The sequence below is a fragment of the Podarcis raffonei genome, chromosome 10 (assembly GCF_027172205.1).
Source record: "Podarcis raffonei isolate rPodRaf1 chromosome 10, rPodRaf1.pri, whole genome shotgun sequence".
NCBI lineage: Eukaryota > Metazoa > Chordata > Lepidosauria > Squamata > Lacertidae > Podarcis > Podarcis raffonei.
Window position 1 is genome coordinate 36,368,939 of NC_070611.1, and position 14,970 is coordinate 36,383,908.

Consider the following 14,970-nt stretch of genomic DNA (forward strand, 5'->3'; position numbering starts at 1 on the left):
TTTTTGTATTCAGAATGCAACATGACTCTATGTGATCCTCTTACTCCAACTTGCAGAAGTGTTGAGAAATTGGTAGTGGTATACGATCCTTTGTCATGCTGTCCTCAGTACCGATGTGGTAAGTGATAATTAATGTTCATTTATTTTAATTTTATTGTACGTATATCCTGTTTTTCTTTCATCTTGGAACACAAGTTGCCATACATGTGGTCAGACTGAAAAATTACATCAAGAGACTGGTTATCTACAGTTTGTATGTGTAGCTCTTCTGAGGATTTAAAAATAACAAGTTTTTACTAGAGAAACTGTTTTGTGTTGTTGTTGTTTAATTCAGAATGTGATCCATCAGCATGCCCCAATGCTTCCCGTCCAGAATGCAAAGAAGACCAATTTCTTGTTGAGGCAAAACAGGAGGATCCTTGCTGTTTTTCTTATTTGTGTGGTAAGGAAACTTTCCCATGCTGGTAAGTCCATGAGTAAGCAGGGGATTCCAGAATATCTACAGCTGAAAACATAAGAGCCCTGCTAGATCAGGCCAATGGCTTATCTAATCCAGCACTGTCTTCCCACCATTTTGTGTCATCAGAAGATGCAGGATATTATGAGAGAAGTAGGAAGATGTCACCCTATCAACTTCTCCACAGTGTTACAATGCATAATTTGTGCGTCTCTATCATGTCCTCCCTTATTCGCCTTTTTCTTAAGCTAAAGAGCCCCAAACACTGCAACTGTTAGTCACTAAAATAGTTTTGGCAGCTCCTTTATTATTTTAGGTGTTCTTTCCTGGAAATATAGAGTTTGGTTTTTCCATTTAGTTACATAAGTTGCCTGTTTTTAAAAGTAAGATGTAAGTGCAGTCAATTTTAATGGCTGGTTTTCTCTTCAAGGTACAAAAATTGCAGTATTAGAGAATGATTGGGTCCTAAGTTTAATTTAGGGAAACCTATTTAAATGTGCGTAAACCATTCACAGTAATATATATATATGAAGTAGCTATTGTCCCCAAATTTTAAAAAAGCATAGTATGAATGAAGAAGCTAATCTGGAGCAACTTTGTACAACTGCATAACTGCATATAATTATTTGGACTTGATTCTCAGAGTAATTTTATTTATATATGGAATAATTGAATTTGCTCTAATATAGCACTTCAGATAGCGGGAGATGAGAACTTAGCTGAAGGCATCTAGGATTCAGCTGAGACTTTTCAAGACTATGCCATTTTTGAGATAGTTATGTATTCCAAAGTGTTTCAGCTGAAAAAGAAACTTCAGGAAAAAGAGGAACACAAATCTAAATAAAATAAATTTATAAAAGTTGTTTTATACATTTGTATGTCAGTGTAGATTTGAGGTACCTGCAAAATTCACCCAATGCTATAGTTCGCCTCAGTATCAAGTTAACATTAGATCTCCACAATACTACAGCTGTATAAGTTTTAACCTACTATTAGGTATTCTTCATTGTCTTCCAGCACTTTTTAATGGCAACAAAGCAGCTTCATATATGTTTTAACTGGATGTTTGATTTATTTTCTCCTGTAGTTTGTGAATCCTGCATTGAACCTATTCCATTATGCAATGAAGGGGAAATTCTCACTGTAGATCTTAGCTCCACACATTATTGTTGCCCTCGTTACCACTGTGGTAAGGTCTGCTTTGCTAATATATCTTGGGTTAATATGACTGCTTCTATTATCATTCAATTACTATTGCAGTTACCAGGCAGTGGTATCAGTGTGGGACCTGGCAACTCTTTATTTGTTGAGGTTTTACTAATGCTAATCTTTTTCTTTTTCTTTTTAATTACATCACTTCTCTTCCTGCAGTCTGTGATGAGAATCACTGTCACTTACCTCTTCTGAACTGTTCTGCTGAAATGAAGCTGGTGAAGAAGAGAATAGCAGGACAGTGCTGTCCAGACTGGAACTGTGGTATCTGCGTTTTATTTTTATCAATAATTATTTGAATAAGCAACGTAAGGCCACTTTTCCCACTGACTGGTCCTTCTCTCTCTGTCCTTCTCTCCTCAGAATGTGACTGTGAAAGTGCTACTATCCCATCTTGTAAAGTGGTAAGACATGTTTGTCTTGGAGGCAGTTTAGTAACATTTATAACGTTTCAGCTTTTTAGTGGAGAACAGCAATATCTCAAGGATGATATCAACTCTTTAGCTTCCTCCATAAAGCTAAACATGGTCACAAATATTTCAAGCACTGCTATTTCTCATTAATCTGACTAATATTTTTTTAAAAAACAACAACACTTAAGCCATGAAGTGTTAACTATTTGTTCCGAGTCATTTCCTTTATAAATAAGCAAAGGTTGATGGATATTAATGTATTATTATGAATGCATAGTTGGTATTTGAGGGAGGGGTATGTTTGTTTTACTGTTTTTATTCTGGTTTGTTAGCCACCTTGAGTCTCTTTGGAGAAATAGATGGGATGGGAAAAAATTAAATAAATAAAATTAAAAATTTGAAGATTCTTACTTTGAGGCCTTTTTTAAATCTGTTCTACTATCACATTCTGTTCTAACACATGTTCTATATCTGTTCTGCCATCATCAGTCATAGGTATGCAGAACTATAAAAGATATGTGAAGGATAAGATTGTGCCTAAGTCTGTGTATGACTTAGTTAGATATCGCCCTATGATTTTAAATATTATTCTGGTTCAGTTTGCCAACACACATTGAAATGTATGAGCCTCTTTATTATCTGCAAGAATGTAGACTTGTTCTGAAACGTATATACACTTTAAATTATGTCGACTTTTGTAATATGTGAGCTTTCAAACAAACCACTTTCCTTCCATTTTTCTAGCTTTGCTTAAACAAATATTTCCCATGACCTGGAAAATGTCTAATTGAAAATCCCTATCTATCACAGTGTGATAAAATGTTGATTTGTCTGTTATACCCTTCCTAAATAATATAAAGGGTGTGGTGCATAGTTCAATGTAGTAGGTGCTTTATTGTGTGCCTAATATTGCCATTAATTCTAAAACCATGACGGTATGAGGAAAGCAAAGAAGTGACCTGATTAAAAATATACAGTGGTACCTCAGGTTACCAATTTAATTCCTTCTGGAAGTCCGTTCTTAACCCAAAACGTTCTTAACATGAGGCACCCATTCCCTACATAGGACTCCTGCAGCCCCAGAAACAGATTGTGTTCATATCCTGGGGCAAAGTTCACAACCAGGAACACCTACTTCCAGGTTTGTGGAGTTCGTAACCCAAAGCGTTCATAAGCAGGACTGTTTGTAATCCGAGGTACCACTGTATATTCTGTAGTGTTTTTTAAAGAGGGTCTATGGGGCTGTGACGAGGGAGCAGGGAGGGCATTGCTGAGCATTTGCCAAGGCCTGCTCCACCTCAGGGAAACCTGCAACATTCTAAAAAAGTCACTTTTCACCTGCCTTCTCTGAGTATATAAGCAGTGAGAGGAAAGAGCAGCAGCCTGCAAGTACTTTGCCCTCTTCTGCTTGGTTTTTCCCCCTGAGGAATAAAGAAATCCTCTTGCTTTTGTTAACATGTGCATGTATCTGTGCCAGTTTGTTTATCAGAAGTTAGTTTTCTCTGTCTCATAGATGAAAATGCATGTGCAAATATTTGGACACATATGACACCGCAACATCATTTTTCATATCACAGGGAGAAGTTCAGAGAATAGATGGCAACGTTTCTAGCACGTGTGGCTGCTCGCAGTACACCTGTGGTATGTTGTGTGTGGTGTGTGTGTGTGTGTGTGTGTGTGTGTAAACACACAATATTATCAAGATCTGTATATATATCCAATATTGTCAATATCTGTTTTTAATAGATACATACATATGTTTGGCAGCAAACCCCAGAAATCTTCTACTCCTAAATTTCTCACTGAATTCTTGGCATGCAATTAAAGAATTGCATTCAAATGCAATTAAATCAAGAAAGGGGCTACCTGATGGAATAGAAATATTTCATACTCACTAGCTTTATATCAGCTATGTTTCTCAAGGCTATTACATCATACATTGTTGATATGGCAAGATAAATCCTGTTCTTTTTGTATCTGACTTTGAACCAAAGAATAAAATATAAATTTAATTAATTGATATAAACTTAATTAAAATTAGATACAAAGCTACTTCTGTATAGTGTGAAAAGCATGATTGGATAAGCATTGAAGGCCTATCTTTTACTGAAAGCAGAGACATTCTGGATTTGTAAGTAAAATCGTGATCTGAATTTATTTCCCTCATAAGTACAAACATTCCAGGGGATTTAGCAATGATAAACTTGATAGAATACCAGGATTATGTGGGGGTTTTTTTTGTTGTGTGTGCACATATAGAAATACATAAATTTTCTGTGTCAGATAGAGGCTCCAATGCTTCTTAAAGGTAGAAGGTTTATAACTTCTTGTGCGTTCAACATTTTTAACACAACTATTTCATTTTTTACATTAGAAAAGGATAATGTCTGTGTATTCCAAGAAGTCACCATATTGAGCCCTGGTCAGTCCATGATTCAATATTTGGATGAAGATCATTGCTACATAGCAAGATGTGCGCAGGAAAAAGACCCTAGCACAGGATTTCATGCCATGGATCTGATCGTAGTTAACTGTTCCCAAAAATGTGAAGCTGTAAGTATTGTTACCTCCAGATGCTTTTGGAACTCCCATGATCCCTAGCTAGCAGGACCAGTGGTCAGGGATGATGGGAACTGTAGTCTCAAAACATCTGGAGGGCCGAGTTTGAGGAAGCCTAAACTAATGAGTCGGATTCAATGCTTCCATTCCTTTGATGGAAGCTCCTCCACTTAGTGAAATGAAATATCTGGGTCCAGTACAGTGACTGGGAAAGACTTGTCTGAAGAGAGCCACTGCTAGATGGACCAATGCTCTGACTGCATTCAGCACAGCTTCCTTTGTTCCTTTGGTGAGATATTGCCAGGAGTGTAGTTAGCTGCTCTGGCACCCATAGCAGCGGGGGTGGGGCAATCTGCCCACAGGGGCAGAGTGATCCACGCATGGGGTGCCGTGGTGATCTGCGAATGGGGGCGCTGTGGTGATCCGCACATGGGGATACTGCGGCGATCCATCCAGGGGGGCGGTGCAGCAAGGCGAGCTGCCCACAGAGTCCGCCTGACGGACGCAAGCCCCACACTGCCGTTTTGGGCAGCGCAGGGCCCCAAGCCACCACATCGCTCCCAGGAGAGACACATGGCTCGGGCGCCCTGCAGGCCAGGCCCCGCAGTAAGTGCTGACCCCCACGGTGTGCCATTTTCTTACCCCTCCCAGGATGACACCCGGAGTGGACAGCACCACCCACACCCCTCTTCCTACGTCCCTGGATATTGCATACCCACAGATCAACTTTGCCTTCTTGCCAGGTGCTGTAGTCTAAACCACTGAGCCTCTTGGGCTTCCCGATCAAAAGGTTGGCAGTTTGAATCCTAGCCATGGTGTGAGCTCCCATTGCTCTCTCCCAGCTCCTGCCAACCTAGCAGTTTGAAAGCATGTCAGTGCAAGTAGATAAATAGGTCCCATTGTGGTGGGAAGGTAAATGGCATATCTGTGTGCTCTGGTTTCCGCCATGGTGTTTTGTTGTGCCGGAAACAGTTTAGTCATGCTGGCCACATGACCCAGAAAGCTGTCTGTGGACAAATGCCTGTTCTCTCATTCTGAAAGCAAGATAAGTGCTGCAACCCCATAGTTGCCCTTGACTGGACCTAACCACCCAGGGGTCCTTTTTCACTTGCCATTGAGCAGGATAGTTTTAGGCCTGCATGATAAGACAACTGGAAGAAATCCTTTTTCTTGGAACAGTGGCATCCTTTCTGCACCTCTCTCCTTATTTACTTATCTTAGGCAGAGGCCTCCTGGACTGTGGGTAGGAAAGCAAAATCAGATTTAGTGTGTAAATTGCATGAGAAAGCTTTTCCTCTCAGTTGGTCTAAGGGCTGGTGGCAGTAGTTACAAGGTGGCAACATGTTCACAGCAATGACATGGGAACAAAGAAACACACAGAAAACCGTAATATTAACATTTTGCTATCACAACACATTAAATCCATGACATGGTTGTAGTTATTAGTATGTATTTGAAAATAATGCTTTTAATATTATCCTTTTTAAACACAAAATATCTATCTTTTTAACAGCACCAAGTATATGTCCCATCTCCTAGTCAACACGCTTGTTGTGGTTCCTGCATAAATGTGTCCTGTATTTTCTATTCTGGCAATGGAACCTCAGTCATTTATGAAGTAAGTCCTCTGGAAAAGCTGAAAAAAATAGACTACGTTATCAGAATTCAGACTATGTTGTCTTTAATTTATAGATATTATTAAATCTCATAGAAGTTGTTCCACATATTCCTACTCTTGATTCAAACTTTCTTTGGTTGGAAGCCACCTTGAATATTTGGTGCATTGTGTCCATGTGGGCATCATCACAAGCCAGAAAATAGGTCTGCCACCTGCACAAACTCTTGAATAAGTCAAGTGATATCTAGGCACATTTGATCCAAAACACTATACTGTAAATAATTGAAAATCTAATGTGTAGGACCTGAACACAATTCAACAGCAGCAGCTCTTTCAGACCTCTTGGTACCAAATTCTTGTTCTAAAATTATGGTCCAGATCTTTATGGGATTTTTCATCCCACAACACTGCTTCCCTTCTTATTTCACACGAGTTAAAAAACAGCATAAACCTTGGATGCTTTCAGGCAACCTGTATTTTCAACAAAAAATGGACTTTTAACTTACTCCTGCATTTACCTTGGTTGTTTGTGTGAGTTACGTTGTAATGGCCATCGCTACAAACAATTAAAAAATCTGACCAAAAAACCCAAACAAACGTGTAAGAGGCTAGAAAAAAGCTATCTCCTCTCAGTTGCACATCCTGCTTTGTAAGTCAGTTTAAATGCGAGTTTCCCTATTTAGATGTCACAGGAAATTAACATGCCATGTATACAAACAGAGGGGCAGGGCAAGGAGGGAGTGGATCAACCCTGTTACATCTTAACTGAGCCAACAATTAAAAATATTGGATGCAAACCACAGCATGCTGTCTTAGTTTGAAGTGGATGTGCAAACTATCTTGCATCTTAACTGTGATTGAGTACAGTCATACCTTGGATCTCAAATGCCTTAGCTCCCAAACAAATCAACTCCGGAACGATCGAAACCCAGAAGTGAGTGTTCCGGTTTTCGAATGATTTTTGGAAGCCGAACATCCGGCACAGCTTCTGCGGCTTCCAATTGGCTGCAGGACACTCTTGCAGCCAATTGGAAGCCGTGCCTTGGTTTTCATATGGTTCCGGGAGTCAAATGGACTCCCAGAACACATTCTGTTCGAGAACCAAGGTACCACTGTATTGCACTGGAACTGAGCAAATCACGGTTAAAGCAGCCTCTATGCCTGCCTCATAGCAAGGTAAGAAGCAAGAGTTCTGGCAAGTTGTTATATATGCACTCTCAAGGCTGGGCTTTATAAGCTCAGTTATGGCTCTATTTCAGGCATAGGCAAACTCTGGCTACAATGTTTGAGACTACAATTCCCATCATCCCTAGCTAACAGGACCAGTGGTTAGGGATGATGAGAATTGTAGTCCTAAACATCTGGAGGGCCAGTGTTTGCCTATGCCTGCTCTACTCTGTGCCTGGGAATCCCCAAGTGGTGTGAAGGCAACAAACAATGATGAGTGCTAACAGGAGATACCCCTCTTGGAAATTGTGGCCTTTGAGAAACAGAAAAGTGTTGTTATTGCAGTGAAGATGGTTAATATGGTGTTCTCAGAAAACATTGATTGTGGTCAGTTCTGTAGCCATTAAACCCTAATGTCAAGTAAATGTTCCTGTGGTCTTTTAATCAGTTCTTTTTTCTCCAGAAGAATAACCTTTGATCTCTTACTTTATAGGAAGGAAGCACATGGGACTCAAACTGCACTAAATATGAATGCACAAAGACTGCTGGTGGTGCAATTGTGCTTGGCTCCAGTGTGGTTTGCCCACCCTTTAATGAGACTGAGTGCACAAAGGTTTGTAATCCTATACATATTGTATACAAATGAGGAAATATATGAAATAACATTTTTCTTGAGCATGCAATCTGCTTGTAATTGTTTAATACAGAGAAAATGCCTACATTTAAGTGTTTTCATTAATCTTTTTTTCTGAATTACACCAGACGGCAAATAATATCTTACTTACATAAAGTCTTATTTACATAAATGAAAATGTCGTTATCTGGAGTCCATGAGCTTTCTGGTGCAAATGTGGATGGTTCTGCATGAATGCTTGTGGATCTGCTTCTTTCAATGTAATGAATACATAGAACTGATTCTAATCAGTGGATTAGAATAAACGTGGCTAATGCAAAGGCTCACAGTCTTCAGATTTTGTGACTCGCAGTGTGTCTGTTCAGAAGAAAACCCAATTGAGTTAATTGGGACTTGCTCCAAGATGAATGTGATAAGGATTGCATGTTAAGGATTCTTAACATGAAAGTTATACTGGAGTACCAAAGGTAGAGCTGCCATACATCCAGAATTTCCCAGACATAGCTGGGATTTGCCCGCCAAAAATTGCGTCCAGGTGGAATTTTTGAAAATTGGAAAAAATGTCCGGGAAAACCCAGCTGTTTGGCAACCCATGTCGGAAGTATAGATTTTGTGGCAAATTTCATATATATATATATATATATATATATATATATATATATATTTAAAAAGCTCAAAAACTTTTTGAAATATGACAACCCTACCAAAGACTAGTCGTCCCTGGTTTACAAGAGTCATTCAGACTTATCAAGATGTTCCTTTGGGCACAGTCTGTTTTGAAATATTCTTTTTTTATTTTCCCAGAATGGAGGCACTATAGAGACATATAATGATGGCTGCTGCAGGACGTGTAAGTGGAACAAAAGCTGCATTCAATGCTAGTTGTATGCTAGTTTGGCTTCGGTTTTGGATAGCTGTGTGTGTTTTTCACTCCCTTTAAGTGGGACATGTGGAAATAAAAAGCATGCCATCCCAAATCATGTAATGTATGTGTAGTCTTAACAAATGTCATTGACAAGCCTTGCTTTATATGGCTGCTCACATGGTGATTTTGGTTGTGTTTTTTTTGGTTAAACTTTTTTTCTTCTGGAGTATAACCAAATCTCGCCAAATATAGCAGGGGGTAAAACTAAAAGCTACTTTGTATTTTTAATAAATGAGGTTATATATACATATATTTAGATATAGATATTTGCCTAGATTGTTCCAGAACAATTCATGCACACATGTTTGAAATAAAAGTTCAAAAAAAATGGAGAATTGATTTAAAGCTTAGTGTGATGGTCGTTTTAGGTTCTCCTGTTATGTGTTCTCTAGGAATAAATGTTTTTCGTCTTCAGTCCAAGTCCATATATAACAAGATAATTAAGTGAGCAAAATTATGCATAAAGAATTTTTAAAAAGAGTCAATTTCCCTTGTAAGAAGTTATGTATCAAATTGTAATGTGCAAATGTGAAGCCATTCGCACAAAATATTGTATGGCATATTCCAATTTCAGGATCAAAAAGGTCTCTGTGACATGAATTAGCACATCTGGATATTGAAGGACATTGTACACATGGATTCTCTTTTGACAGTTCCCCCTAGGCTTATTTTGCAGTGACCTAAACATTTCAAAACTTTGATAGCCAGTGGGAACTTAGCAGTGCAATATGACTTTTCACAGGCCTCATTCACACACCACATTAAACCATAGTTCAAAAGCAAACAATGTTTAATGTGAATTTGAAGAATATGAACTGTACCAATGTGAGGAATTGTAGACATTTTAACTGAGAAGGAAGAAAAAACTTTCAACACCTGCATGAGCTCTAGAAAGAATAGAATTGGGGGGATCACAAACAACTCTAAGTGAAGCAATAAAGAAATACAAAGCAAGCTACACAGATTGGTGGTTCCTAACATCTTTACGAAGGGAAAGATGTTTGTTCTTTATATTCCTTGGGAAATCTTTCATGCTGCAGTTCACTAAAGCAGACTGAAATGTAGTCAGCCCAACAGGAGATGCATTTGATGATCTCCTAGAAAACCTGCCTCTAACAATTTGCCAAATGTCTTGGGAACTTCTATTCCATGCAGCTGCCTTTTTGTTTCTTTAGGATGTGGAAAGCACTTCTTGCTTGTGCCTAGAAGCCCCCCCCCCCAATTTTCCTTTGCATATAGGCCACACTCACACCTCTTTTCATTTGAAAATATAATAGCATGTATCTGCATACATGTGTTCAGGGCACCTGGTATCGGCCCTGCATATATAATGACTAAAGCCCTAGATATGGCTTTGGCTAAAGAGATCACTATTTTGAGTGATAGACATGAATGGCCTGCACCTGGCCATGCCCTTAAATAAGCTAGGCATGGGCTGATCACAGCCCCTCTGATTGGCTAAGTGGGCACTGCCCACCTTTACCTAGGAGCCTGACGTGGTTGGAGGTGGGCAGTGCCAGGTGACCATCACTTCCCCTAGCTGTGTCGGAAGATAGTGGCTTCCTCAGTCGCACCATGTGGCAATGGCCGCCCACCTGGAGTTCCAGGTGAGCGAATATTTTGAGTGACAGACAGGAAAAATATTAAGGAGAATAATTCTGCTATGTAGATAACCAACGCTGATTAAGCTCTCGATGAAGCCACATCTTTCTCCTTCTCCATTCACTAAATGAAGCAGACTTACCCTAAGAGTTCAGTGTACATGGCTCAATGTATCTTCAGGGTATTATGAAAACTCTGTAGCTTTTGCATAGTCTGTAGCTTTTCCATAGTCTTAGGAAAGGCATTGTTATACTTCAGAACCATTGGCTGAAATGGCTTCTAAGAACAAAAAATGCAACAAAATTAAATGCTATTTTACATGCTAATAGAGAATGTTTATATATATATATATAAAAACTAAAAGCATGTGCTTTCTTTGGTAAAGCAGTTTAAAAGTCAGCTCCAAGTATAGCTTGCGGCTCCTTGGGTTTTAACGGGAACCAATAATCTTCATTTTAACAGGAGAATGATTAAATGCATGCTAAGTGAGTTCATATATTTAATTCTTACCTTGCCAGAGTCATAAGATGCCCCCTAGAATAATTATTTTTAAATCTCTTGTGTGAACATTGTAGTTTTGTTACCCAGGCAAGTCTTAAAGCACAGGTTGTCAATAATTGAGAAAAATAGGAAGACTTTTTTCCTATTTTTCAAAAAGAAAAAAAAAGAGAAATTACAGTTGGCAGTGTAAGAATTAATACAATGTTATTCTTGTAAAAATATGTTTTTATATTACAAAAAAACTTATGTTCCCAATAATTCTGCCAGGTTCTGGACGGGGTGTATTACCCTTTGCCATTAGCCCCGTAGTCTCTACTGATAGTATTAATTGTGAACCAGGTATTACTATTTTTAATAATGTATTTTCTTTCCTTTAAAAATTGTTAAAATGTTAATATTCTTTATAGAGATGTTGTCGATATGCTTCTGTGACTCAGTGTTTCCAGTATTTATTAGATGACATTACACACCTTACTTAGTTCATTGCTTATCGCTTTGCAGAATCAGAATATTTGGGCCATTTTTTTTAAAAGAGAAAATTGCTGAGGCTTTTTCTTTCCTAATTAAAGAGCCACGTTGCAGTGATGGCTGTCACAGTGCTGTACTAGGAAACAATTAAGTTGTGACTGAGGGAAAGATGGTGCCCTTATTTGTGTTGTGAGGTGGTGGATGCGGGGGCATTTGTGATATAGACACATGCATCTATTGGCTGTGTTCACAAAAGGAGGTATATCATAGAGCTGTCTTTTAACATTGAAATAATGCTTCAATTCCCATGACTGATGGAAGCTCCATGATTGTATTGGCACTCCTGTGTAGATTTAGCTGAGAAGATTTGTGTGAACCAGACCTTCTTTAAGTTAGATTTACTGCATCTGGTGCTGTCTGGCTTTCCTTCTTTATTTTTGTAATGTGCATTCAATTTTCATTAGCTTGAGCATCAAGTACTAAATGGCAGCCACATTTTTATCCTTGAATCCTCTCAACATATGCAGTGAACATGGGGGTGTTAACAATGAATTAAAAACCTATTTGGAAAAATTTGTGACATATATTATGCTTCATCTCTTCCACACAAAACGGATTCTATCAGGAATGTTCCTGCATCACAAACTAATACTGAAGAATTTACTCTTAAGTTAACCCTTAACAAATGCTCATTAAAAGGCCATTGTCCATAGAACCATGAGATAGATTTTAGAAATGCAATATGGCTCCTGAGTTCTCATTTTTGAAACCAGTCCTAGAATCACCTAATGAGAGGCTCCCAGAACTTCTGGACTGATATCTAAGCATAAGGATGGCAGGTTGGTGGGAAGGATGACCTGCTCTGGAGCATGTTCAAAAGCACCAACACAAACCAAAAGGGCTCTTTGAATCATGGCCTAATGAATGTTATTTTGAAAATTATATTCCTGGTTTAGCAAATATATATGAGTAAATGGCAGGTTATTTTATTTTCCATTAGGCAAACGAGATGAAAAGATTTGCCAAAAAGTGACCGTCAGAACAACTATAAGGAAACATGATTGCATAAGTCGGAGCCCTGTAAGTACAAGTGCCTAAAAGGGGGTATTGGGTTGTTTTAATTTTGAATGTGTATTTTGTGGTTTTATATTTTGATTTTATTCTGTGAACTGCCCTGAGACCTCCAGGTGTAGGGTGGTATATAAATAATAATAATAATAATAATAATAATAATAATAATAATAATGGTTACTTCCTTCCAGTCAGTGTGGGTAATAAAACAAGCCAACCATTAAAACACTCATGGGTAGTGTGCAAAATAAAGACACACCCACACCTACAGACCTAAATAGGATCCACAACTGCCCTAACATCTGGGAAATATCTCACCCTGGCAATGTCCTCCTACTCATACATGCATTTACAGTTTAATTGCCTCTTCCCTGAGAGAAATGCTGAGCTCTTTTGTTCAGACTCCAGATAAACTGTACACAACGTAATTGCTGACACCAGGCAAAAGCACTGATGTCTGTCATTAAATGTCCTCCTACTCTAAACGAAGTGTGCCAATATATAACAGATGCACATAATGTGCTTTAAAAACAAACCCTCCCCCTTTGTCTTCTCACGACGGGTATGCCTTTGATGTCATACAGAATAAAATCTCTTTAAGAGATCAAGATATAATACCTCTGTTTTGTGTGGTACCAGATATCAGATAATATATTTCCATGTAAGTATATACAATAAATCATTTACTGTAATGTCTCACAAAACAGAGGTATTACATCTTCACACCCTTAAGGGGGGGTTCATTTCTATATGTATATATTAATTACAATGTTTTTGAAGTATAGTTGATATACTGAGGTTATAGAGGTACATTTGCAGTTGCAGCTTAACCAATACAAAGGTTACAGTTGGGCTGAATTCATTTTTCAAGTTAGATGAGTTAATTTTTACAGATAAATGAAACTATCGGAGCAGGGTGCATATTTTTATGGCAAATTTGGCATGTGAGGCGAGTTCTTTAAGCTCTTCTTTCTTCCGCATCTCCTGCGAATGGATGCATCTCCGTGGTTGGCTTGAACAAATGCTTTAGATAAATGTTCTGGGAGGTGAATGGAGACAATACCCTGTCAGGTTCCTGAACAGAGACCTGCTGGGCACAAATCACCTTCTCTTTCTCATTTGTGTTTGCCTTAGATTGGAGGCACAACAGATGTTTGCTTGAGGGCACATGTGTACTTGTAAGGAGTTGGACTCTGAGCCTCTTACACTTTAGTTGAGGGATTTATTCCAACTCTACAATTCTGTGTGCCTACCTTTTCTGTGAAGTGAGAAGTGGGGATTGTAACTTCCCCATTCAGCTCTGAAAACAGCCTGTAGCAACCAGGGTTAACTAGTTACCTACAGATAATGTTCTCTTTTGGGGAAGCAGCCCTGTGAAGTCATTAGATGAGGTGTGCACAAAGTGGACATTCACAAAAAATATTTTTTTTAAAAAATTACTTCCTTCCTGCTCACCCCAAAACATCAAGTAACGGATGATTTCTTGCTTCTTTCTGTCTCTCTTAACAGATTAATGTGGCTTCTTGTGATGGAAAATGTCCATCTGCCACAATTTTTAATATCAACATTAATAGCCATTTAAGATTCTGTAAGTGCTGTCGTGAAAACGGAGTGCAGAATCTCACCGTGCCACTCTACTGCTCAGGAAATGGCACTGAAATCTTGTATGTCATCCAGGAGCCCACAGACTGTTCATGCCAGTGGAATTAAGATTGTCTGGAATCTTACGGAAGACCATAACCAAACAGGCTATTGTATGTTTATTATTGTATTCAGATTTAATAAATATCTTATTAATATATATACATATTTTTCATGTTTCATAAGTATATTAAAATTGATAGTATTCAGTGTTTTAATGCTACAGTAAAATTGTACATGTTAACATATATGCAAGAATTAGTTCATTTTAGTCATCGACTTAACTTCATTTAGATGTGTGAATTAATCAGTTCATGATAAACAATGCTAATCACAAACATGTCCCTAATGATAACTGGAAACATTTTGTAGCTTATTAGCATGTCTATTGGTATCACTCATTTATACTTGCAATTATTGTAAACGTTACACTGCAGTAAAATGTTTGCAATAAATTACTGGCAAAATGGTATTCCTTGTTTCAGTTGTGTCTTTCTGTTTGTTTTCTATCTTCCAGCACACTTTACATTTTTTGTGTTCCTTTTGAACATCCCCAGAATCTTGTGGCTACTGTTAAAGTGTATCTGAAAACTACTAACTGCTGACATGATTTGATATTTACGGGGTTTAAAAAAGAGCTACAGGTGTTTGTGATATGTCCCTTGGATTAAAAGGTGATACATATGCATACTTCTGTTAAAG

The 14,970-nt window shown here is 38.3% G+C and overlaps 1 protein-coding gene across 1 annotated transcript in view; it reads left to right on the forward strand.

The window, feature by feature from the left end:
- The window catches only part of OTOGL (otogelin like), an 85,442-nt gene extending 70,702 nt beyond the window's left edge, over nt 1-14,740 (forward strand). Inside the window, exons 45-56 of the mRNA XM_053406571.1 lie at nt 14-118; nt 335-442; nt 1,545-1,646; nt 1,829-1,933; nt 2,033-2,073; nt 3,660-3,723; nt 4,457-4,635; nt 6,155-6,259; nt 7,920-8,039; nt 8,865-8,910; nt 12,557-12,636; nt 14,137-14,740. Coding sequence (XP_053262546.1) covers nt 14-118; nt 335-442; nt 1,545-1,646; nt 1,829-1,933; nt 2,033-2,073; nt 3,660-3,723; nt 4,457-4,635; nt 6,155-6,259; nt 7,920-8,039; nt 8,865-8,910; nt 12,557-12,636; nt 14,137-14,337 — 1,256 coding nt within the window. The 3' untranslated portion in view covers nt 14,338-14,740. The remainder of the gene's footprint in view (nt 1-13; nt 119-334; nt 443-1,544; nt 1,647-1,828; nt 1,934-2,032; nt 2,074-3,659; nt 3,724-4,456; nt 4,636-6,154; nt 6,260-7,919; nt 8,040-8,864; nt 8,911-12,556; nt 12,637-14,136) is intronic.
- The last annotated feature ends 230 nt before the right edge of the window (nt 14,741-14,970 follow it).